General features: G+C 36.7%; 1 protein-coding gene across 1 annotated transcript; it reads right to left on the bottom strand.

Annotated features, from left to right (window-relative positions):
• Positions 1-62: 62 nt before the first annotated feature.
• LOC145988547 (23 kDa integral membrane protein-like) lies at positions 63-25,948 on the bottom strand. Its single transcript, XM_083123507.1, has 5 exons — positions 25,471-25,948; positions 6,764-6,952; positions 5,699-5,863; positions 3,848-4,051; positions 63-294 (listed from the first exon to the last, which is right to left on the bottom strand). The coding sequence occupies exons 1-5, from the start codon at positions 25,531-25,533 to the stop codon at positions 232-234; spliced, it is 684 nt and encodes a 227-aa protein (XP_082979633.1). The 5' UTR covers positions 25,534-25,948; the 3' UTR covers positions 63-231.
• Positions 25,949-27,309: the final 1,361 nt, after the last annotated feature.

The raw sequence follows: 27,309 nt of genomic DNA, 5'->3' as shown, positions 1-27,309 counted from the left end.
GTTGGGCCTCCAATTACTTCATTAAGGAGGAATAAAAACAAATATTTAAAACAAAACCCCACTAACCATTAAACAAACATTTATTTATTAATAAAATATTTACAAAAGATTCTTTCGTTGCATAATAATAATCACATGAAAGTCGTGGAGATTGGACCAGTAAATCTTTGTACACACTTACAAAAACAGAGTTTGTGATTTGACAGTGTTTCCAGCAAGAAAGAAAAAAAATTATAATCTTTCACCTTTCTTGATTTCTGATGACAAGCAGCAGGCAAATATTATGCCAAACAGCTGAAAAAGACAAGAGATCAATGGTAAATATTCGCTGAAATAACTTAATAGTACTTTTATTTATCAAGTTTTATCTGTAAGATAATTGTCAGCAATGATGAATTTACAATGTCTACAAGCATTTAAGAACTATTTATTTAGATTGTTGGTATAGTCATATTCATAGCAGTACCAATTAAATATATACTTTGGGTATTGGCTTATACCTTTTTATTACTCAACTAATTACAAGGAAAAAAGTATGGCCGTAATTTAAGCTACACAAAATCACATTTTATTTTAATTGAATTCATAAATTTGGAATAAACAACTGCAAAATAAGACTTCACAGACACCAAATTACAATACATTATTAAAATTGTCCCTTACATCTGAAGCAGGAAACTGCGAAGGATGATGATCTGATATGTAATAACTAAATTATATTGTGTACTTAGCTTAAATTAACCATTTTAAGAATGAGATTATGAGAATCAATAAAATAATAATATAGCATGCAATAATTTACAGCAAACTACAGCGTCCAGGCTTTCTACAGCATATCGGTGGATGACGTGTAGGGGCAGCTCAAGATTTTCACCAGGGGGGGGTGGAGTTTTGGTGCCCCCTAGTACTTTTCACCACTCCCAATAAAAACTTGGAACATGTTACATATTAACGGTTTTAAATAAGAAAATAATACCTGTATTTTTAAATACTTAAAGTATTACTGTTAAAGAAAATGTTTATTGTAGGTATGCATTTATTTAAAACCTTGTTAAATTAACAGTAACCTCTTTAATACATACATTGCAAAACCATGTAGCAATTTAAGCTATGTAGAACTAAATTTAAAATTTTGAACTGTGCTTGTGGAGTCCCTAAATTTTTAATTCGTTGAGTACTTGTTTATGCATGCCTAACAATTAACTATATAGTCAATCCATATGAAGTGGTACAACATGGTTGCTTGACAATTTTTAAAGAAGTATATTTTTTGTGTGGTGTGAGCCTCATATGTTGACAGTTCAGAACCACTGTTATTTTATTTTTACTATCACCGATTTAAATATGGCGGGCATTTTCTTATCATGGCGCGTGTCATTTTCTTCATTCGTAAGCATCAACGGCAACTTTTTTATTTCAGCTCTGGTAAGTCCTAGGACAATGAGACAAAATCTGTGATGTTAAGCACATTATAGGCTACAATTATATTTGCGTATAATATCCTCAATATTATTTCTTCATAATACATTTTAAGGTCAGAATTGTGTATCCTAAGCGCTCAAAATGTCATTTTTTGGACATTTTTTTAAGGGAAAGGCAGTTTGTTTAACACTTGAATTTTTTCATGCAAGTACCTGTGTACCAATAGTGTCTGTCAAAATTATTTGACGCTTGAGACTTTAATCCTTTTTTTTCTACAGGGTGATAAACGTGTACTTTTGTTAAAAAATTCCAAGTGTAGGGTTAAATATCTCTGGTGGGCAGTTGTTTTAAAATCTGAAATTTTTACACAATACAGTACTCCATGATAAGTAACTTTAGTAAAAATTTTGAGTTTGAGATTCAATTGGTTTAAGAGATACAAAACTCGTGAAAAATGCAATATTTTGCATTAAATATGCTATGCCTAATTTCATTTCTTAACATTTTCTGTTAAAATTCTGCAAACTGTAATTTGGAATGTCAATCAACAACATTACAATCCTGAAATTGTTCTGCAATAAAGTATATGTACGAGGGCATGCTGAAAATTAAAGCTTCCTATGTTGTTGTTTTTTTGTTACCTTGTAAACTCATTTTGGATTTTGAACAACCATACATTGCACTTCTAACACTTTCCCGCTTCTCCATTGAAGGTTTCAAATTTCTATCGCCAGGGGGTGCTGAACTATAGCGAGGAAAATGGCAGCATGTAACAATGCAATGTCGATGGAGCACCTGAAGTATCATGTGGTGATAAGAGTTTCTAACCGCAGAAAATGTGCTACAAATTGAAATTCATCTGAGACTGAAATAATTTTATGGGGTTGAATGCGTAGACATCAGTACTGTGCGATATTGTGCAGTTCATGCTCATAAAGAAAGCCCCAGTTGAACCCGATACCGATGACCTCCATCAGTTGCAGTACGCAGCCTTCCACTCCATTCTCTCACATACGCTGAGAATTCTTCAGCTTCAAATCTCAAACTCAAAAATTTTACTGAAGTTACTTATCATGGAGTACTGTATTGTGTAAAAATTTCAGATTTTAAACAACTGCCCACCAGAGATATTTAACCCTGAACTTGGAATTTTTTTTAACAAAAGTACATGTTTATCACCCTGTAGAAAAAAAAAAGAAATAAAGTCTCGAGCTTCAAATAATTTTGACACACACTATTTGCACAAAAAAATCGAATGATAAACAAATTGCCTTCCCCCTAAAAAAATGTCCAAAAATGACATTTTGAGCGCTTAGGATACACAATTCTGACCTTAAAATGTATTATGAAGGAATAATATTCAGGATATTTTACGCAAATATAATTGTAGCCTATAACATGCTTAACATCACAGATTTTGTCTCATTGTCCTAGGACTTACCAGAGCTGAAATAAAAAAGTTGCCGCTGATGCTTACGAATGGAGAAAATGACGCGCGCCATGGTAAGAAAATGCCCGCCATATTTAAATCGGTGATAGTAAAAATAAAATAGCAGTGGTTCTGAACTGTCAACATATGAGGCTCACACCACACAAAAAATATACTTTTTTAAAAATTGTCAAGCAACCATGTTGTTGTACAACTTCATATGGATTGAATCGCCCCTTGATGAATTATGAATTATGAAAACCACTACTACTTCCCTTTCCATCTTTTATTCTATTATATATACACATTGCTTTCTTCTTTTCTACATCTTTTTACCATATTTTAACTTTCATTAAATCAATACTTATCTTCCAACAATTGTTATGTTTTCACCTTGTGCTGCCATCTATGATCTTTTTTCAAAACTACTATCTTTCCATCTTGAGGTATTGTTTCAAAACTTTTTTAAATACACATAGCAACGCTTATATAATCAAAATTAAGGTTTTGAAGCTGCTCGGCTCGACACTTGAGCCGCAGATCATGACATCAATGAAAAATTAAGCTTTCTTAGGATTCCCCATCCCACTCGGCAGTTGATACTTTCACACACGCTTAAAGTGTATCCTGATCCATCATATTCCTTAACTTAGCAGTTAACAAGAAGGACGATAATTTAAATTCATTCATTATTTTGACTTTTATAATTATGAACGGAACTGAATCGATGCTTATTACAACGAAAAAAGCAGGAAAAGTACGTTCTATATAAAATTAAAGTGATTGAAAGAAAGCCAAAGTGAAGATGGTTTTAAATTTTCTTAGCTATTGTCGGATTCTCTGCCAGTTGCTGAAATTTTCGGGGGGTTTCCCACCCACCCCCGGGCCCATTCCATAATTCATCACTGTGTGGCAAGTAATGGTCTGTGATAGAATTTCAAATGTTAACAAAGTACAATCTGAATGAACATAATATCTTCACAGTTTACTTCTTACCTCAATGAAGGCCACAGCTATACCAACTGCACCAATGATAATGGCTGATCCCTTGACAAGCGTCACAAATTCATTCTCGCAACCATTCTGGTACACATTCTCTTTTTGAGTAGTGTCGCAATCCTTCTTGTCCTTACAGCAAGATTTAGGGATTGGTCGTGGGTCCTTGTAATTGTGAGGTCCTTCAAGGCCACAGCACTTGAGCTAAAGAATACAACATTAATATGGTTTTGAATTAGACCTGAGAAAATATTATAAATTCTATCAAAATCTAGCAAAACAAGAAAAGGATGTATTTTGAGGATGGATAGGGCATCAGGACTAATCTGAAAGAATGGACAAAAAATAAATTTTAATAATAAAAATAATAGGCAAAATACTTGTATTTGGTGTGTTTTGTAATATACAATTTCTGCTATACACATGAGGATAATGCTTCAGTTTGAATGAACCAGTTTTTTACTAAGTGTCTATGAAAAATTAATGCATTATGGGAGATTTTACTTTTGTCAGCTGAAACTATCAACAATTTGAATCTTGAGTTTATCATTAGACTGGTCTTCTTCTACAACTGAATTTTTTAAACAAATTTTCATGTCTTCATTAGAAATATGTTAGCTAAGTGAATGTACTATTATACTGTTTACTATTCATATATTGTTGTTGTTATAATTAAGTGTAATACACTTACTTAGTTGACTAAGACACTTCAAAAAAATATTTGTAGATACATACGTGCCTGATATAGCAATATATATAAAATAATTATGCAACCCAAAAACTATATGGAACAAACTCATGAACTCTGCCGTAATCTGGTAAAATGCAATCACAAGAGACCAACAGGGTTTGTGGGGAGTAGTACAGTCACGGACACTACTGAGGGGTAATGAGTCCCATTAAAAGTCAAGATGTTTCAACTCGGATGCTTCAGTGACTGAACAAGTGAGTTTGGACGGATAAGGCCACAAGACACAAACACTACTGACGGTCTGATTCTGGAGATTTTTAGGAAGTGGAAAAGGATGAATTCTTACCCTCATCTACAAAAAGAAAATAAACACTCTATGGTATTATTGTTTGGGTTGAAAGAAAACTTGATAACTTATATTCATTGTACAAAAATGATGCAAATTCAGTACAATAATAATAATACTTCCATGCTACTTATGAAAAATTATATATTTTTAAATTATTATGTTCGCAGAGAATCACTAAAATTGATAAGCGATTAAAGATAAGAGTTTTCAGGGAGGTCACAGGTACCGCATACGAGGTTTCAAATATGCCTGCTTTAGCGATATCTTGCAGCATAAGTAATAATTATCAACACATTTATTATTAGTTGCTCATTTATCACTGCGCCCATACAATGTGTATAAAAATTGAAGGCTCAGTGATACGTGTTAAGTGGCAGACTTTCGATCTTGTTACAGAAGTTCCCACGTTCGAGTCCATGCCTTGGTTCTTTGATAGTGTCCATCAATTTAATCAAATCAAATCCTCACACATTCTCTTTGTTACGATTAGCCAGAAGTGACAGAAAAGCAATGCTAGATACCAAAAGCGGAAGTACAAGTAAGAATACAAGAGAGAGAGTGCATGTGTCCAATTTTAGAAAAAGAAACTTACTCTCATGAATTGTACAGGTTCTTTACCTGTAAATTTTCAAGGCTTTTGAAAAACAAAGTGATATTTCAGAGTGTGATTAAACCCTCCATTCGCATTGTCCTTCGAAATTCCAATTATTCTTTCTTCTGGCAAGATAATGAACACTATGGAAGATTTGTCAAGAGTTTTAACAATGATTCTCTATCATTTTCTTTTGATGAAAATAAGTTATACACTTACATTTTCCTGCATGGAATTCCATGCGTCTATGTCGTCTTCTTTCTGAGATTCAAAGCTTTCAGACATCACTTTGTGGATTTCATCTTTGAGCTGGTCTCTTGAAAGGTATGCCACAATTCCAACAGCCAACTCCAGGATGAGTATAACCAATAAGAATACAGAAAACTGCAAGCAAACAATTACATAAACATTATTATTTTCACTTTAAGTTTGCTACATATTTGACACTTCTGTACATTTACAGAATACATAAAATATTTTCAAACAAAAATGAAAATTTCACATTTTACAAACAACTATTGTAGCTTCATAAACACTTACATGAACAAAGAAGTTATTTACGTTACACAATACTTCAGAGAATACTTGAAAAAAATATTAGTGATTTGATTGATTTAAGTACCCTTATTCAAAACAATGGTCCATCAATAGGCATGATCGTGAATGTGTGTACTCGTACTGCTTATTTTCTTCAGATTTTTCAGATTACACGCGATAAACACAGATTACAATTGTTACCTATTTGAAGGAAAACTCTCGTAACATAAAAGCCTCTATCTGTAATGTGGGATACTTTTATATGATTTGAAAATAAAATTCTTAGAAAAATATTTGGACGTAAAGGGGAGGAGGTGACAGGTGAGTGGAGAAGGTTACATAATTTAGAACTGCAAAATTTGTATTCATGTCCAGATATTTTTACAATAATTAAATCAAGAAGACTTAGGTGGGCAGGCCATGTCGCATGAATGGGAGAGGAAGGAAGAGTTTACAGGATTCTTGTTGGGTAACATGATGGTAAAAGACCGGCCAAGACGAACATGGAGGGATAACGTTGAGATGAACCTAAAGGAAATCGGTAAGGATGGAAAAGATTGGATTGATTTTGCCCAGGATAGGGACAGACGGAGGAAGGCTTGTGTTGCTGCAGCCATAAAACTTCGGGTTTAAGAAGGCTAGAGAGTTAGTTAGCTTATATCATTTGAAGCATGCACACAAAAATGCATTTAGTTACAAAATAAAGCCAGAACTGTGACGTAATGGAGAGTAGGTTAAACTATTTACCGTAATCAACATGCATGGGCTCTCCTTGACTGCACCACAGCATCCAAAGAAGGCAATGACAAAGACGACGCATCCGATGACTATAAGAACTATGGGCGGAGCTTTCACATTTCCTTCCAAGAACTTTCCATAGTTGCCAATGTTGCTCTTGATCACAGAGCCAACAGCTACCAACGCTACACCAGACAGCTGCGAAAAAGACAAAAGAAAGTTAATGATTCTCGTGGTCATAAAACAAAGATAAGATGATTTTATTGACAAAACTGAAATGTCTAAAGGATATAAACTGTTTACCATATGTAAATGACATCAGTAAGAACAATACAGATAGAATATTCCTTGTTCCGTACCTTACTGTTTTCCTAAGATACATTATTCCGGCTAACTGTAACCCCTGATTGTAGCGTGAACTTAGTTCCCGAAAATCAGGGACGCCGAAACTCAGTTCCTGCTGCGACGTATTATTTATTTAATATACTATACAAAAGTCCATCTATTGTTACACCAATTCTTGTAAATAATAGATGAAGAGGAAAAGAGAAAGTTATTGTACAGCCAAGGGCAAAGGTAATAGTACGCAAATTGCCCTTCGGTATTTTCAATCTATTTTATTCTATATCCTGTGTTGTCTTGAGGAACGGAATCCTGTTCAATCAAATCAGATGATGTCCTCTATTTCAATCCGTTTTGATATTTTTTTTTTTAAAAAAATGACAATGAAAATGGTGATGGGCCATTCGCCTACTATTTTTTTGCCGTTGGGTGTTCTAAATTTGACTCCTGTCGGTTTGAGGAGAAATATATTATTTTAGAAAAACTTGAAGGTCGAAACCTTTCCTCCCAGAAAATAGCACCAATAATAATAATAATGAAAAACATTATTTTAATATTCATTATTATTATTAGTAGTAGAATTAGTAGTGTCCATGTATTTGTTTGATTGTTGTTAAGTCCACTTTAAGCACAGTAAGGCTAATCAGGACCGAGCCTACAGTTTAAAGTGGATCAGAACTACTGTGCAAAATGCTCTATTCATTTGTGATTGGCGTTCTGGCTATTGACTGAAACTACTTTCATTACTGCCTACAATGTTTGAGTTTCTAATATTTGATAACAGCTGTTTATATTGTACAAAAGTTGGAAAATAAAAGGACTACAATTCACTCCTAGGTACATGGTTGACAAAATATTACAACAGTTTTTATTTGAAGTCATGAACTTACTTTTAACTCAGAAAGAAGTTCACTTATGCTAAGTTTAACAAGACTAATTTGGCATTTTAAGAAGTATGTAGGTTACAATTATTTTGTATTAAAAACTACCACTTTACGGAATAGTGTTTCTTTCTTTCTAACCACCGACTATACCTTGATAGCCATACAGTCTACATGGAGGACAGCTTTATTCCAATCTAAACATTCTAACGGGTATCCGGGCTAGAGGTATACAAAAATACACACATATGCATAACAAAGTAACTCAAAGTTTTTATGTACGCTGGTACACCTCAATGTGGGCATCATTCGTAGCTCGACAGATATTCAATCAATACTTAAGCTCGTGCCCAGTGTTGACCAGCATTTGAGGCGTTATTAGCGCAACGATACACTGTGTCAAATCACCCAAATCGTGAACTTATCTCTTGTCTTGTACACAACATCTTTAATGAAGCCCCAAGCAAAAAAAAAAAAAAAAAAAAAAAACTAATGGTGACAAATCTGGGGATCTCGGTGGCCAGGCAGTTTCTGCGCATGCGTGACTCAACAGCACTATTGATCGTTCAAATGGAGTACTGAAATCTGGGATCGATGGTCTATCGGCTGAGCTTCACGAGACGTGGTTACTTTATAATTCGGGTTATATAAAAAGAGCTAAATTTGTTGTAAAACGGGAAAATAACTAATGAATCTCTTTCAAACTTCAATAAGAACGAGTCTTATTTCAAGACTTGTCCAGACGAGGTCGAGAACGAGACAAACATATGTAAAATCGATATGAGAATTCCCAGTCGAGAGTTGTCTCGTTGAATCTGTAGTGAATTAAATATAATGTACGAAAAAGTTCGCCCGATCAAAACTGTTTTACTACGCAACTTATTCAAGACAGATTTTATTACTGTTATTATTATGTATAAATAGGCTGAGACCTTGAGAATAAGACAGAGTTTAGCTATTGAGACGGGACCAAGAATTATACAGGCTTCCTCATTCACAAGTCTCTTTTTGCGTATACCGTCCCTACGTAAGAAGTCCTGTGAATATTGACTTTTAGTACCGTACCGGCCATTTTTTCCTCTTTGCGTACATAAAACGTACTGCAAATTGACAGTTTGAGAGCAGCATTTCCCCCGCAACAACTGTCAATACGCTAAGTGTCACCAGCCAAGGCCATTCCAATGAAGAACTGTGTGTGTTTAGCACTAAGCACGATTCATAATAAGACTTACACAACTTTACAAGTCATGTCTATTGAACAACTCCCAGGGAACAACAAATGAAAGGCATTACATTTCAAAACAAGTGACAATCTGTCAACAGTGCATTCCTGGTCGCTCCAAGAAATTCAATGTTCCATTTTAAGCATTTCCTTGCCGACGGAACATGTGCTTGAGTGGTGTTTCAAACTCCCACAGCTATATTTTTCTTTTGTCCCGGATAGAACTTGATCGACTTGGCTTAAATGAAAAGTTCTTTCGTTCTTACTCCACAGGGAGTTGGAAAGCAGACGTGTGCCATTGTGGGCCACGACACGGGTGCTTCACTATGCTTGTTCTTTGATACATTTTATAAAATCAACATTCAGTCTCATCGTAGCGATTAAACTCTAAGACGTAGAAGAGCGGCGTTAGTGGAATACAAATAATAACATTAAAACGGAACTGATGATGGCTGTGGATTTCCAGGGTCGGCTGTATAGGTGGGTACGGGGCTTGGGGTACATTAGGCGCGGGACCTATAATATATGTTTCTCAAAGTTTGAAAAAATCAGCGATTTTTGTTGTTCCTTAATCTGAAGTACAGGTACCCTATATATATATATATATATATATATATATATAAACAGTATTCCACTTAATAAACAATTAAGAGCAATAAGCAGAACGTGATGAAAGTTAAAACCAAGATTCATGGAAGACTAATTACAGTTTATAAACTTTGTTTCTTATCCGATGTGCCACATCATATTATTTAATTACAAGACTGGGTTGTTCAATAACAAACCATTATTTTACCTATCAAAGTGACAATTTTTAATAATTTCAAAGAAGATTCGCTATCATAATTATTTTGGTTTACTTTACATTTTGACACTGTAGTAAATTTACATTCCTTCATATAAACTAATATCACTTCATCATTTCATTTTATAATTAAACGAATAGTGTATAGCGGAACAAAGATAACTCGAACTTGAGGGGGGGGGAGAAAATTCGAGGTTATCAAGGATTTCGACTTACCAAGGTTCGAGTTATGGAGGGACAAAATCGCAGACTTCGAGTTAGAGAGGTCTAAAGTTTACTACACTTCGACTTATTGAGGTTCGTGGGACTAAAACTTCGAGTTTTAGAGGTGATTAGAATTTTTCTTCGACTCGTAGAGGTTTTTCATAGTCTACCTTCGAGTTATTGGGCTCGAACGGCATCCCATAAACTGTACAAAGATTCGTCTTAATCAAGGTTTTATTAGAGTTGTTGAGGTACGAGTTATGAAGGTTCCACTGTATTAACTATTTTTTACTGAGATATTCGGACACGGTTTTTATGTAGTACTTTGTTTACAATATGATTTCATTAATTTTGGATATTTTTAAGTGTGTCAAAGCAAACCATGAAGTCATGAAAAATCAGATTGATTGCTTAATTGGAAGCACCAGCGTCCTATAAACTAGTAATAAACCGTACACAACTAATTTTATCTGGAGCTGCCGCCCCCCCCCTCCCGATGTGCGGGGCCTCGGGCGAATGCCCGAGTTACCCCTATCCAGGGCGGCTCTGTTGATTTCCATTACGACACCGCCACTGGGGTACGCTGGATTCTTTTTTCGGAGGGGGCTGGAATTGTAAAAGTTGATAGTTCATAGCTGCGTTCACGGAGAGCAGATACACAATAAGAGATATTTCGTATATTTAGAACTTTCCATCCTCAAAAAATAATAAACAGGGGTTATTTTGAGGAGAGCTTGTATTTACCACAGTGTTTTCTCCTACGTTATTTTCAGTTTTAATTTGAAAAAGTTCATTTTCTCAAAATTCTACGGAGGGGCTGTAGACCCTCTGCGTACGCCAATGTATATCGCCTATTCTTTGCGGTTTTTAGCCGTCGTTATTACTTCGCATCGCTGCGTCGCTGTCCAAACATTGCCTTGCCAGAAATTGCTTCAACAGAGTCTCTAGGGGCGAGGTCTCGAGACTGTACGAAAATCTCTCACTTGAAGTTCTGCAAAAGAGCCCACGTGCGCTCAGCTGTATGGATTGATTGAGTAATTTGGTTTATTTTACTTCGCTTTTCAGCCACTTTTGGCTAATCGCGAGCATGAGTGATGATATGGTAAAATTGACGAAGGGACACTCACACCCATGTCCAGGCGGAGATTCGAACCCGGGACTCCTTGGCGTCGCAGCGTACTGTGCTAACCACTCCGCTGAGGGGTTGTGCACATTGGATTGGCCTTCCGTAAATCGTCTGCACCATCGTCTGACCTCATGATGATGACCTCCGTACACCTCACACTCCTGGTGGATCACTGTCGTTGTTACAGTATAGAACGTCCCATAGCTAAATGTTCCTCCGGAAAAAGTACCCCACTCCTGGATTAAGTTCATTATAAACTTTCCTCCTTCACGGTAGAATTTCCCTCTCTGAAAGCACAACGGGGACGATTGACAAAGGGTCTTACATAATTCTGGTATATTACCCTCCCCCCCCCCCCCCGAACATTTCAATAGGTGACCTGTGGTATTTTGCCCCCTTTCAATTTGTTAGATACGTGTTTCTATCACTTGGAGGACGTGTTACATCAGTGTACTTTGTCCACCGGACATTCTACAATAGGTGACCTATGGAATTTCGTCCCCTTTCAAATTATTAGATACGGCGTCTGCTTCTGGGCGTGCAAAAAAATTATTGCGGCACGTACCTCGAAGTAGACTGTATTAGAGCTCCCATCTTTCTCCTAGCCAGTAGTGGATCCAGAAGCTACAGTTGGGAGGGGCAAATTTCAGTCGGGTACCTCAGCTCGCCGAGAATCAATTCTAACCTATACTTGCACTGGTAACGTAAACAGGAACCAAGCTGATTTTCATATTCTAGAGATTAGAGTATTGTTTTGCAAAAGAAGGGGTCCAGGGCTGGCATAAATGGTATTACTGTATTTCGTTGTCGTAGGCTCCAATTGACACGGTAAACCGAACGATGAGATGAGGAGTAAAGTAAATAAACTAGGAAAATAAAAACCTATTCTCTCAAGGCGTCTCGGATGCTATCTCCCATTTGAGACACAGTGGTTCGGATCCAAATTTAAACTGTAAATCAAGTTCCGATCAGCCTATGAGCTTAAAGTGGACTTTAATCAAACTTTAAAAAATATTCTCGAGCCTGTTAAATTTGATGATAAAAGACCGAACATTTTAGTGACATACTATCTCTTCCAGCCTGCATACGCGCGACGTACACTGCAATCTGATACATCGTCATGATTAACTTAGAAGTTTCAAAATATTTAAATAATCAAATTAATATTGTGAAACAATAAAAGTACAATATTTGATGCAAGATCAAATTTTTACTTAAATATTTTCAACTGCGGCTTGGTGTTCAAACTTACGAGTGTGTTCTATTTTACGCCGTATAGTCATGGAAAACTGGGACGAGAAAAAATGTCGAAACTGATGGAAGAGCTCTGGAAAGTAGGGCTTCATAATCTTAATGTTCAAAAAGTCCAGTCAAATATTATTCTTTTTACAAACGCTGGCACAATAAACACTTGAGCAGTTATTTACTTTTTACAAATCAATTTTATTGGATATCGATTATTGAGCAACTGAAGCAACGTCAATGTCTCTACCTTGAAGCTTCTGTGTGGTTTTCTTTATCGTTGAATTTCATCTTGTGGTACGCGCCATAGAGTATCAAGAGGATAAAGAAACACATCCATGATGTCAAAACTCGAGACATATGTTCATCAGTTCTGAATGTTCCGTCAGATGGCAGCTCACGCACGTGGGTCGTAATTACTCAATACTAATATCCATATCCAGTTATGGCTGGCTTTAAGTGGAATTGGTAAGAATATGTTCTATAACGAATTACACATTTATTGTGGCTGTTTTTACACTAAATAACACAGCCAAAGATTGAATATTAATTTGCCTCATGAATTATTGAGGGAAAACGCAATTTGGCTGGCGAATTATCGGAAAATCTCTAGATAAGAAGCACGATTAAGAAAGGCGCACTATAGGTGGCTCTATAAAATCTCATGTGCACTGCGTGTACTATAGTAGATGGTCATGGTGAAAACTGCTTGCTGTGTGTGGCATCTATTTAACTACACGATACATGGTATGAACTGCTTGTTAACATTCAGCGTGATCAAATTTTACCGAAAAGAAACTAGAAGCAAGTGTACAAGAAACAATCACGCAATTCTTAAAGCTTTAGTATAATCAGAAGGAACCAGTCTACATTTCTATTATCCTAACGCATGCAGTTTTTTTTAGTTTATTTTTAAACTGAAGTAAATCAGAGGAAAAGGTGATTACATATTGAGGACTTTTAAACGAAACTGTGCCAAGGTAGGACTTGAGCTTATTATCGCATGTGGTGTCAAGTAGCAGTTTGTGCGGGAAGAAAGTTTCTTCAAGGCTAGAACTTTTCTGGACACTTAAAATATTAAGAAAGTATCTTTTTCGGCAATGAAGGAGTTCAAAGTTTTCGAACTTGCATAGCTCAGAATGTAAACGACGAACTTCTCGTACATTGATGCCTAGAAAGGAAGAGTATCAGACGAGGCGAGCAAAATAAACCATTTAGAACAGAACGCAGGTCACATAACTCGTGTCGTTAACATGATTGAATACTGCCCGTGCTGTCCGTTCGATACTATTGCCATCGACTTTAGCGTTAGTAAAGACCTTCTTACGGCTTTTATCATAGACAGCTGGGAGAGCGTGCTGAACCAAGATCCACATACTGATTTGATAAAAGTGTTGTCTTCTGTAGCGGAAATGTGTATCGCAACAAAACAGTTCGATACTATGTACAGTGGGATGTATAAGTATTATCAAGCAAATTGTCCATCACCATCAGAGGCGAAGATATAGTACAAGCAATGCAAGCACTGCTTGCATTATTCGAATATCATTTAATGTACTTAATGTTTTAGCCTTATTTCGTTTCCATCGCACTCGATTTAGCGAAAAATTAAGGCCGCAAACTCCCTCAGCAGCTCTGTAGCAAGCACCAGCCTCAATGCTTGCGGCTGCTCTGCGGGAAAATAACGCACCCGAAGGAGTCACATGGCGAAGCGTGAAATTCGAGTGGAACCCGTCCACAACGCTTATACCAAAAGCTCTGCTTGCTGAGCTTGCGTTATTCCCGAAAATAGCCGAGCTCAACCGAAAGCAGAAGGATATAGTATTGCCACCAGAAACTAGGAGTAAAGAATATTTGTCTTCATGAACACGTAAATAAGATCGCGAATATAAAAATATTTCTTAGTCATAAAATAACTAAAATAAGTTATTATCATTGTTCTAAATTCCATATATATATATATATCATTTTATATTACAATTTATTTTAGATTTCGCGAATTGTAAAACGCGTAAAAAAATGGATATTGGGAGTTCGGGCGAGATGGTAAAGGGCGGGGGTTTGTGTTTCCAGGAAGTGAGATGTCTGCACCCCAGAGTTTCCCCAGGGAGGGAGCGAAGATTCGACGAACCTTGGTCTGCAGCCTGTGTCCAGCTCGGTCCAGCTCAAATTACGTCAAAAGTGTTGACCGCACCAGTGTTTGCAACTGCCAAATTATTTACACAGTAATTCAAGTGAGCTGTTTCACAAATTTTACAACCACATTCAATAAATTGACTGCTTTTGAATAAAACTTGGGGTGAAAATAAAGCTATCTAAAAAGAACTCTCTACTGATATTTACACAGCACAATTAAATCGTATACATTGTACACATTATGAACACAAGAACATGTTTTAAGTTTTATTATTATGACACAAGTGGTGCTCCCAGGATTTTTTGTAGTAGTCTCCTCATTTTGTCATCTTTTCCTGCCTTTGACTTTCCTTTTCTTAGGAATACTGGGCCAAAGGGGGGGGCAACCCTCCCCCGGCCCCGGCCCCGCCTCTGTATGACACTTTATTACTTAAATATTATAAAATAAATATATACTCTTTCTGCTGTAATGATTCTGATTCCACCGCTTAATTTCTATCTCCATACTGATATGTCTTTCCTTCCCATGAGGGTTAAAATGAAGGAAATAGGTTGGTATCACTTTCGGTCGTTTCAGAGATTTCCAAAGTGATCTTGCGTGGATGCTTTCCAGTTGTGGAAAGAGCATAGGAGTGTCTTCACGTTTTGAGAACCTTGAAGCCCTAAGATTTGTTGAATTGTTCGATAGCGGGAAATTTCCTATATATGCAAAGGAGTTTGGAATTCTTTGTGGTGAGTACATCGTCTATGCATGTGTTTCTTTTGTTTGAAATGGATTTTTTAAAGTTTGTGTTTAACTTTTTATTTTAATGTTTGACTCCGAATGCGATTTTTAGGGTGCCCACAAATCCTAAATTACAATCACGCAGTGTAAATTAAATAAATGAGTTATTTTACCTAAATCCGTTTGGTCACCGTTTGTCCACATTAAAAAATTATGAACAAATAAAAGTACTAACATATAAATAAGAAAATACGTACCCCTTTAGTCGTATGCGGAAAGTTCGCATATGTAAGACGTTTACTACCATACGAATAACGTTACCTGGAATTTCGAAAGTAAATGTGACGTTTGAGGATCATATGGTTTATTTTTAGAACCGTCACTTTATTATGATATTTTGACAAATCCAGCGACCGGGCCAATGAGGCTATAAACCTTTAATCCCCCTCTTGGCGTGCCATTGTACTATATGTTTTGTTGTACTGAAACATTGCTTGCCTCCTTCGTAAGACTACGCTTCGCTACTGATCACCATGTTTATCCCCTTTGTTTTGCACATTGAGAGCTTCAAGAATTGAAACAAACAAAACACCAAAGAATCTGCTGATAACCTCTGCATCAACATCCATGGTAACTCTATTCTTTAAAAACACACAGAATGCATGAGAAAAATTAATGAAAATAGTCATGGACAATTTGCCGATCAATGCTTGTGCAGCGCAGTATACGTTAAGTTCGAATCCTGGGCAAGGCATGGGTGTATGTTTGTCCTACTTCATTCACGCTTCATTTATCAAGACAATCAACTAAAATATAATCATATGAAAGGATAACATAACCGTAACAAAACAGATAACGCAACGACAACTAAAGAATTATATCACAAGTTCTCTCCTATAGAAATCTATATTAGCCTATAGTTTTTTTCACCTCGACGCTTTACTGAATATATTTACTTTTATATTTGATTCGAATCTCTCTATTCCCTTCCTTGCATGTTTCGATATCGTTATACAGGATATACGTTATCATGATTTGACGGATCTGTATTTAGTAAACTTTTTGTGCATGAGCGTGCATGCGGTTATTATCGATTGTTGGAATTTCCTGGATGTAATAATACACTGCGACTTGGAAATGCCATTAAATGTCGGAAGATCCTTTTTCTGATTAAACGTGAAGTAAAACACGTCATAAATGCTACTGGCAAAGTTGATCCTTAACACACACACACACACACACACACACACATGGCGCCAAGGTCAAACGACTGTTGGTAAATGATAGCTTCCACTGAAAGGTTCTTTGATGCCATGTCTCGTAAAATCGTTTTCGTGCATTGCAATGTGTAGTCAGCGTTAATACAAATTGTACACGGTCACACACAATTTATGAAACCAACTTACCTAAACAGTTTTGCAAAAATTGCAAGTTCAGTATGCACAGCTTATAATCGTGTAAAAGGTCTGGAAGTTATCGATCTTCAATCCTTAGTATTATTATTTTTTTGTGGGGTTATATCAACTTGTTAGTTCAGAACTTGAACCTAGGCCGACATGTAATTAACAGGACCTATCAGAAGTTTATCTCACTTGGGACCCCTCACGATGGCGCTAGTTAACGTTCATTCTCTCCTGATGAAGCAAACTTTTCCATGATGAGAAACTTGTTTCCAACATTGTCACGACAGTACATTATTAATAATATATACGACCAAGCTGTGGAGAGACTCTCCTTAGTTACATCCTTGCAAACTGGTAAAATTGTTATAAATGCGACCGCTAAAAAGCAGTTAATTGGAGTCAAATATTTTATTTTTATTTTTTTAAAAAGGTTCCCCAATTAGATACTTAAAATATATTAAAAGTTTATATTTATATTGGACCTAAACTACTACTACTACATTTAACGTATGTGAGAGAAGCTTACTATATTTTATTTTTTAAATCACTTGGAGGTCCAACTAACTGCACTAATTAATGTACCTCCTCTCTATTTCTCTGCATATATGTACAGTGACTCACGTAAATATTCGGACAGATAGAAATTTTTCATTTTAAGGTTTGTTACATAATTTTAAATCAAGACACATTAAAAACTATAAACAAAATGTTATCTTCAATATGTTGAGCACATAATGCAATGTGAAACAATTACGAATAAATGTAATTTATAACCAAAAATGCAACTACCACCATTAGTCTTGATATCATAGCTACCAATTTAGAGATATGGGGGTGCTAAATTTCAACCTGGCCCCGTGAAAATTTTATCTTGAACTCCCCATGATCGCGACGATGGGGATGAAGGGATATTCACAAATACATACGTATATGAGCGACACAACACAAAACCCTACAGAGGATTATACTGGCTGAGTGTCCAGACGTCAGAGCCTCGTTGGCAAGGTTGATTTTTGGGTCTTCTCAAAAGGTCACCCTTTACACCCAAACATCGAATGGAACTTCAGTATTACATACATATATTTTACCATCTTTAACATTTATGTATAAGTTGTTAATTTCGAAATACCATGAAGGGTGTGAGCACTGGGGTGCTATTTACAATTAGATGTTTTTTCCCCACTTTATAAATCGCACAGAGCTCCTCCGCAAATCGTCCCGTATTTATCCCTCTCCCTAGCACAGCCTCCATTGCTAATGCAACTTTTCACATTTACATTTATACAAACCAAGAAGATTGCGGTGGCAATCAAAACCGCACAGAAAAAGAAATGCAAACCGATTTATGGACTACTCTGTGCAATTCACAAAGGAATAATAATAGCGGTTTAATAAGTGCAAATTATGAGAAGTAATTTTATCGGGTATGGTGGACAAAGATTTGTTTAGACTATCGTGCAGTGGACCTATAATGATAACTAAGGAGAGGATTTCTAGGTCCATACCTATTTCTTTTGCTACGTCCTAGACATATGATATTTAGAGATCTTTGCGTTTCATGTACACACCACCCCTCTACTGAAATTCTATAGGACCTAAACGCCTAAATGAACTATAAATTCCTATAAATGCCTAAAAGCCCTATTTTGCCTTGGAAAACGCCTTTTAAACAATTCGCTTAACTTTAAAAATAACTTTTGATTGATTTGGTTTATTTTACTTCGCTTTTCTGCCACTTTTGGCTAATCGCGAAGATGGGAATGAGTGATATGATTAAATTGATGAATGGACACTCAGAAACACACATGACCAGACCAGGATTCGAACCCGGGACCCCTGGCGTCGTAGCGCAGTGTGCTAACCACTTCGCCACGGAGGCCGGCAAAAATAACTTTTATTAAGAACGACCCTTAATTTCCATCACAAAGGTTTGAGAGCCTTGAACGAATCAGAGTGGCAAAAGAAGCAATGCAACAGCAAGGGGTGTCAACGTCTGTGTAAATTTCAGACGCCTTCCAGCTTGCATCACGAAATTGGAACGTTACAATTTCATCTTCATGTACCTAATAGTTTCTGTGAAAAAGGAACACGAAGTTACGATAATTAGGCTAACACAGCCCTGATAGGCAATTGAATCTAACATTATGGTAACCCCAAATAAATTAGTCTGTGTGTGTTTGTGTGAATATTTTACAACAGTAATATAAAATTTATCAATATTGCCTACCATAAACATACGTATGTATATAGTCGATGCCCTGAATAGGCCTAGGACTATTAGACATTACCTTGCATTACATTAAGTTCAGGTTGTGTAGGCTTACCCGAACGAGGTAGAAATAAATGCCACGTCAAGTAAACAACAAAAACGACGCCAGAATGTAAGACATAAATCAATGTACAAGAAAACTCATTGTCCTGGCCGCTTTTGATTGTTACGATGAACAGATTTCTCAAGACCAGTCCACGTCCGCTTTGCACGCAAACACCTCGATCGAAACCGAGCTACACAAAAGCAGGTTTTATGCAATACCCATACGAATATTGAGCGTGGAGGAAAGTAGGCTAAGTCACTCCGTCAAATTGGTAAGCCGCAAACGGCTCGCTTGAGTCCAGCAAATGTGGTGTTCTGACGAACAAAAACTCGAGTTTTTGAATTAGAGGGCGCATCGATCGACACGAAAGAGGTCACTCTAATCGACGCAACGCTCTGGTGATGTTTCGGGTAGATTAAGAAACGAGGATAATTACTTGCACAGCCCCATTTGCCAACCACGCCAGACAATCAAATTGGAGGGAAGATACCACATGTGTCGACCACAGTGTGCGCGTGCGCGAGAATTTAAAATACAATTGCATTGCTTATTCGTAACTAAATTTAGCGACTTAAACTATTTTTAAAGATAATCAAATCGGATAAAGCAGTGACAAAATATATGATTCGATGCCTGTTGCCAAATTGAATGTCCGCCATCTTGGAAAGTTGCCATATTTATATTCAACGAGGTAGAAGTTCTAGAGTGGGTGAAATGGTTTTCCGCCTGAAGCAAATTTAATGTTGAAGTTGCGACTTAAGCCGCGTTTACAACGAATGTTATCAACTTTTTGTTACCAACACGGTTAACAACAGATGTTTTCAACAAATGTTGGTAACCAGAACACTAGTTTGACTTTATTTTTGTTAATAACTTTTGTTAACACTTTGGATGCAAGATGCCGACTGTGGAGGAAGATTTACTCTATGTGGCAGCATGTGCACAGAGAAGATCAACAAGATCGGTGAGACCTTCACTGCGGGCAAGAGCTAATTATAGCGGAAGTGACCTGTTGGTTTTTGTCTTTTAAACTGTGGACAAGTTTTGTCCCAAAGGACAGGCTTCTCGCGGAACAATTCAACTAAGTTCAGCACTTGATCCTTTGACCACTCCATCTCACTCAAAAGATTTTCCATGATGAATAATTTACAAAACAAAACACACCTCACACGAAACTATGATCCCGCACTCGCTGGCTGGATGTCACTAGCTCTTGTTAACATGTGTTGGTAACAAATGTTGCTAACATTCTTTGATCTTTACCAACTTCTTGTGGATAACAAAATTTCTATTGACAACACGGGAAATCTGTCCCTAACATGAGAAGTTGATAACAAATTCACAAGAGTTTTTCGAAATGTTACCAACATTTGCTGGTAACATGTGTTAGCAACCCCGGTGTAAACGCGGCTTAACGATCGTTACTTTTTAAAAAGTAACACATTGCCGTTCCAGTTGCTGACAATTTCAGTAACACGATACTAACGCAATTATTGTACAAAGTAAAACATTTTTTGCATTACGTTAATTCTCAACTCAGTGTGGCAAAGTTCATTTGAGGTGTTGTAAAGGATGACTTTCTGAAGACACCCAAATATCAACCCAACTTCCACGTAGTACACCCTAGCAAGGGCGCCCGCAGAATTTTTTATCGGGGGGGGGGGGGGGGGCAGGGTCATACAAACTTTTATTATTATTACTTTTATTGTTGCTATTATTTTTATTATAATTATTATTACTACTACTACTAATGTTTTTTAAAAGTTATATACATTTGTAATTTCCATATTCTGTATAACCATATACAATTAGCATAACTGTATACTGACAAAAAGCTGTTTTTTAGATAATCAGTTTAAAATAGACTAAGCTTAAATATAACCCTACTTCAAATAATAATAATAATAATAATAGGAATAATTACTGTCACAGAAGAAAAAAATGCTATAAAATATCACTACAATTTCAACATTCGAATTACATTAACTCTTTCCAGAAATCTCAGGGCGGGGTAAGTGCCTCCCTGGACTGCATTTTGCAAACGAACGAGTCTCGGGCGTCTGGATCCATTGCCAGTATAATCCTCGTTCGGACTTGTGTTGTGTGCTGTACCCGTGTGTTTGTTATTGTCCCTTCACCTAATTCATCAATCACCATTCATCCTCATGTTCGCAATTAGCCAAAGGTGGCAAAAACGCGAAGTAAAATAAATCATATCAAACAAAAAGTTCCTTTAAAATCCACTCTATGCTTAATCAGGCTAATCGCGACTGTACACTGTGAATCTACCAGGGATACAACATTCAAATTCAACCCTGATCAATGCGGAGAAACAAATGTAAGTATTAATCATTGAGGAGGTCAGACCACTCCGGGCCATCATGTCATACAGAAAATTACTTTTTTACACAAATTTAAATTGAAAATTTACCATGATTGTATCAATTTCAAATAACAAGAATCACTGTTTGGAACGGCACAGCAGTATTTATAAATCGTTGCACCCTTTTGTAAGACTTTCAATACATCCCGTACCAAAGTTATTGTTTGAGAATGACAACCACAGATTTTTTTTTTTTACTTTACTTTCATAATTTTCATTTGGTTGAACCCCCCATAGAACCCTTTATAGAAACTTCTAGGGTGCGGTTATGGTATAATTCACATACTTTTATCATTTACCATGTTCCTAATCAATATTACACTGTTATTTGCTCTGTCCAGAGTGAACAAAAATATGAATTTTAGTGGCAATTCGGAATGTGTATTGCGTGGTTGCATACATACATATACAGGATTGAGATAAGTTTTTCACGAGACCTCTATAGCAAATCGCCAAAAATTATATTTATGCGATTTGCAAACTTGTCGGTGTTGTAGAAGAACTGCTTTTTGCACATTACGACGCCAAGGGTCTCGGGTTTGAATCCCAGCAAGAGTATTGGCGTTTTTTGTGAGTATCCCATCATCATCATCTTCGCGATTAGCCAAAAGTGGTAGAAAAGCGAAGTAAAATGAATGAAATCAATCAAGAACTGCCTTTTATAAAAATAGATAACCTTGGGTTAAAGTAGGTCAGTTGTAGCCTATGTGCAGTGGAGGGATGTGGTGAGCAAGCAATGTCTTTCTTCCTTTTTAACTAATGCTAACTTGTAAAGTAATTGTTAAAAGTCTAACTATACATGGAAAATACGTTTGAATGTATTTTTCATGATAAATCATGTTGACTATTGAAATGCAAATGTCATTTACTGAAGCTTTTTGTAAAGGTACATCAACTACTGACACTTATAAGGGTTCGATTGGGGAATAGACCAGATTTTCCATCTGAGGGGTGTACGTTTGGCATATTGGTGCGTGAAAGGGTAAATTTAGAGCCAAAACGAGAATAAACTGAGTCTTTGTGAAAACTATAAAGGGGTGTTGAGAAAGTTTTCATTATGTTAGGGGATGTGTGTTGTAAAATCACAGAAACAAGGCACTTTTGGAAACTTTAATGTTACGGGTGGGTTGTAGAAGGAATCTCTAACATGTGTCGTAATGAATATAGCGTCGTTTTTCTCACACTTTTGGCTAATCGCGACAATGAGGATGAGTGATGATTGGACATGAATAGGCAATCCATGCCCAAGCTGGGATTCGAACCTGGGAACTTCGGTGGAAAGATCGAAATTGGATCACTTAACGCGAAGGTCAAAAAGTCTGCTTTCCTCGTACATGTAAGGAATCTCTCATAACTCAATACACTAATAAAATAATATAGCGGGCAGATAAAACCCTTAATGGTTGTGTGCTTTTTAAAGCAAAATTATATACAACACTGTTTCATTATGTTTATTGGATCAATTTAGAACCCTGACAGTGTTTTTGCAATAATTATCCTTGATATATTGTTTCGAAAAAACGAGTACACCTGATTTTTATGCGAATTTTAGTAGCCTTACCTTATAATAAGCTTACATACTGTATAACGCATTATCCTGTTATTTTTATATTTTATAGCAACCTTTTACTTACTAGTGTAATAATTATTTGTAGACCTACTCATAATAAAACTTATTACTGTATTAGTATACTTATTATTATTATTAGAAATAATTATTATTGCATGTTTAACACTGGTTAGCACACTAATAAAAGAATATTAAAAAGACCCGTTATAGGAAAATCGTTCGAGACCACTATCTTGAACAGTCAAATTCCCCTTGCGATTGGGAAATTTTTAGAAAAACTTTCCCAAAACATTAACCTCAGGAGTACTCTTGCTATCCCTGCTAGAAAGAGAAATTTTGCACTACGGTATTTATGAATATTATACCCTATGTTGTTTACGTACAGTGGGATCCATGAGTATTACCGTGCAAATTGTCCATCACCATGTTCGTGCGCTTTATTTGACCCAATAAGAGCTTCAAAAATTAAAATAAATCTCAAAACAAGCTGTTGACAACTTCTGCACCAGCTTACATAAAATCCATCATTTAAAAACATATAGGATGTAAGAGAAAAATTAATGAAAATAGTCGTGGACAATTTGCTGTGCAATACTAGTGGATCCCACTGTACGTTTTCTTTAACTCGCGGAGATGTGTTATGGTGAAGTAAAGTACATCTGGTTCCTAGCCTGCAGCTTGGTGCAAGCCAAAACGACAATCCCAAACACAAAACTGAACGTTGCCTACAACTATGGGTAACAATAATATTTTGGCCCAAGTAGGTTAGTTAGGTATCTATAACATTATTATTATTATTATTAATTAAAGGATACTTTAGTATTATAGGGACTACCTCAAATTAGTACGCTATACGTACAGTCAACGGCAAAGATAATGGTAGGCAAATTGTCCACCGCTATTTTCATTACTTTTTTGTTTTACATCCTGTGTTGTTTTAAGGAAAGAAACTATGTTGGTTCGAAGCAGGCATTGTTCTTTGCTTATTGAAGTCATTATTTCAATTCGTTATTATCATATCGTGTAATTCAGACCGAATGAAAATGGTGGACAATTCGCCTACTGTTTCTTTCGCCGGTGGGTGTAACTAATCTAACCTTCATATCTAATTAGTACGCCATAAGAACCTAACTAATTATATATGAAGGTTATGTTAGGTTGAGTTAGGTTAGGTACGTATAGTGTACTAATTGGAGGTAGTCCGTATAATACTACTAAAGTACCAAGTAAAGTTTGGATCACATGAATGGTACATCATAAACATAAATGAAATATTATCTTCAGTTGTCAAAAGGTAATAATTATTATAATCTCGACTTACATAGTGTTACGCTGAAGTTGAAGAATACCAGAACTATTTAGCAGAATAACCATTCTTCTTGAGAACAGCATTATTCTTTAACAACCGTTCATAAAACTCTCCAAAAACTTACTTACTCCACATATTTGACATAACGAGAGACTTGTCTTTTGAGTTTGCGTCAAGATGTTGGTTTGTCAATTCTTTTTACATGTACGCTTATCATCATGCTTATTCACTGCTCTACAAGTGACTGAACACACACAAAACAAAACAACTCTGGATGCAAGCTAACAGTAAACTACTGTCTGATAGAACGTTCTCGACAACAATGCAACATTTTGAATGTTACGAAGTGTTTGAAACGCAGTTCAGCTGCTTTACCGTGACGCTAGTTTAAAAATTGCATCAACATTTTGTTTCTAGAAAGAAATGTCTAAAATTTAGACTCCATTTTCAAGCTAACTTCTAGACTTTTATAAAACGGGACAAAGAATTAGTGATTTTTTAATAACATCAACGGGACAATGGGACACGCCTTCGAAACGGGAGTGTCCCGGTCAAAACGAGACGTATGATCACCTTACACAGCTTCACTAATGACAAAAGTCAATAAATTTACAATAAATATTATTTTATATTAAATTATAAAATAGAGTAGCCTAAACACGAACGACAAAACTTACGAAACCAAAATAGAAGTGAAACTATCGTGTATAAGTGTTTGTTCAGCACTTAGCACTCTTAACCTAACGTTTTTGTCAGGTTAGGTATGCTGTTTCGTGACATTATTTGCACATGTGTTTTTTCACTATTTGTATGTGCATACAACCCGTTCTCACGAATAAAAAAAACCCTGCGAAAGTACTCAAAGATATAGAGGTTTTTACTTACGCGAACTGTACTTTGGGTTCAAATATCTGTTATGTGTGTTTTAATGCCCTGAAACATCGAAAGTCATCAATTAAAAAGTAATTCGACATAATTCTCGAGAGGGTACAGTCGGTCAACCAACCCCCTTTCCTTCCCTAAGTTACGCCTTGACACGCACCACACAACTTACCGCAAATATGAGGTTGAAAATAAACAATAGGTATTTGATGCAAGACATCCCGCAGGACTCCATGGCTGCGACACTTCACTGAACTCTACAAAACGTTTGATACAAGCTGGCTTCAGTCCAGCAGCACGCTTTAAACACTGCGTCACAATTCGACACTGCTGGGAAGTAACTGCTGTGACCCCCCCGCGCAGGTAATATCCGTTTACAGCAACTGCACGCTAACAGGATTTCTTGTTCGTTTGGCTTCCAGCCTGCCACTCGACTAACGTAAGTGCTTTCAGCGTTCGACGTAGAGTGGGCGAAGTAAAGAAATCGAAATGCACAGGCGCAAGAGGTCACGCGCTTCAACCGTTTTCTTCTTCCTCACATGCTAATCACCAAAGCAACGAGGAAAAACACTGACGAAACACAATAACAAACAGATGACTCATGCGTACACCTTGGTGGGTGAGGCGCAGCGCTGGTAGGTGATCCCCAGTGAGGAAGAACTTCGCGTGGCCTTGGCGAGGGGGTGGTTCCTCTCTGCTTCCTCTCGAACGGTGTTGCCAGGGCCAGAACTTTTATCAACAGGAACTGTTTTTCAAGTTTGTTTTCATCTGTTGAACGAACGAACTGCTTTCATGTCGCCGCAGTGGCGTGTCGAGGAAAACGCGAGGAAAAAAGGAGGCATAATACGCGTGGTATCTTTCCTCTTTTAGCAGTCTAATCTATGTTTGACGAAACGTTCATGCAAAATTATCTTCTTGTAAGAAAAAAATCAAAAGCATGCCATTATATCGCTGTAATTATTTACATTATTGTAGACACTGCTGTGCGCAAAAGGGGGTATATTGGCACGATCTGCCCCCACATGGCTGGCTACTTAACACTCGTGGAATTAGGTTGCTTTATTCTTTTTTCTCTTGTTTGAGCCTCTTCTATTTTGTCTTGTTTCCTGTCATTTCTCTCTCTCTCTCTCTGTCTCTCTCCCGTCCCTCTCATGTTTCTCTATATTCCTCTTCTATGTCCCTTATTTCTTTATATCTCATTATTTCTCTCTCTCTCCTGTTGCTATAGTTTGTTTTTCACTTTACCTCTTTCTCTGTGTTTATATTTTCCTTTTGTTATTTTCTCCTTTTCATGTCTCTTCTCTCTCGTTTCTTTATTTCCCTTTCCCACTCTTTCTCTGCATATAATTCCCTTTCCTACTCTTTCGCTGTTTATAATTCCCTTTCTATCTGTTATTTCCCATCTCTCTCTTCCTTATTTCCCTTCTCTCTGTCATATTTTCCCTTTCTCTCTTTTTATGTTTTTATTCCCCACACTTCTTTATTTCTCTCTGTGTATTGTTTCTTTTTGCTTCCATTCTCTCTGCCTCTAGCGTCTTTCTCTCTCTCTCTCTCTCTCTCTCTCTCTGACTTACGGTTTCTTTACTTCTTACGACGTTATGACTCCCATGTGAGACAATTTTTCAATTTTTGACTCTTTGGAATACAGAAGGTTGTTTCACGTTGATGGTAACGATTTCGATCACCAGGGTGCAGCACATAGGCACAACACAGAGCAGCCAGAGCTAGTAGGACGAAAGTATTGTGTGTTGACTTTCAAGGACGATGATTAGTGTGTGAGTGAGAGTTTATATGACACCAAAAATTCCAGTCTTTTGGGATGGGTACATCTGGTTATCCGATGTTGGTTATAGTTATAGCCAGATAATTAAACAGTGCCACATGAAAGCATTCCATGTGTCAAAGAAGGGCATCAATGCAGTGTTGAATCGCCATAAAGCTTGCACCGTACCTGTTGCTGGAACCAGTCAAAATGGGCCTCGGACATATCGGAAGCCCAAGCGTTCCTCCG

This window comes from Lepisma saccharinum, chromosome 1 (assembly GCF_977018435.1).
Source record: "Lepisma saccharinum chromosome 1, izLepSacc3.1, whole genome shotgun sequence".
NCBI classification, from domain to species: Eukaryota; Metazoa; Arthropoda; class Insecta; order Zygentoma; family Lepismatidae; genus Lepisma; species Lepisma saccharinum.
Note: the sequence above shows the minus strand (reverse complement) of the source record. Positions and strands in the feature narration are given on the sequence as shown.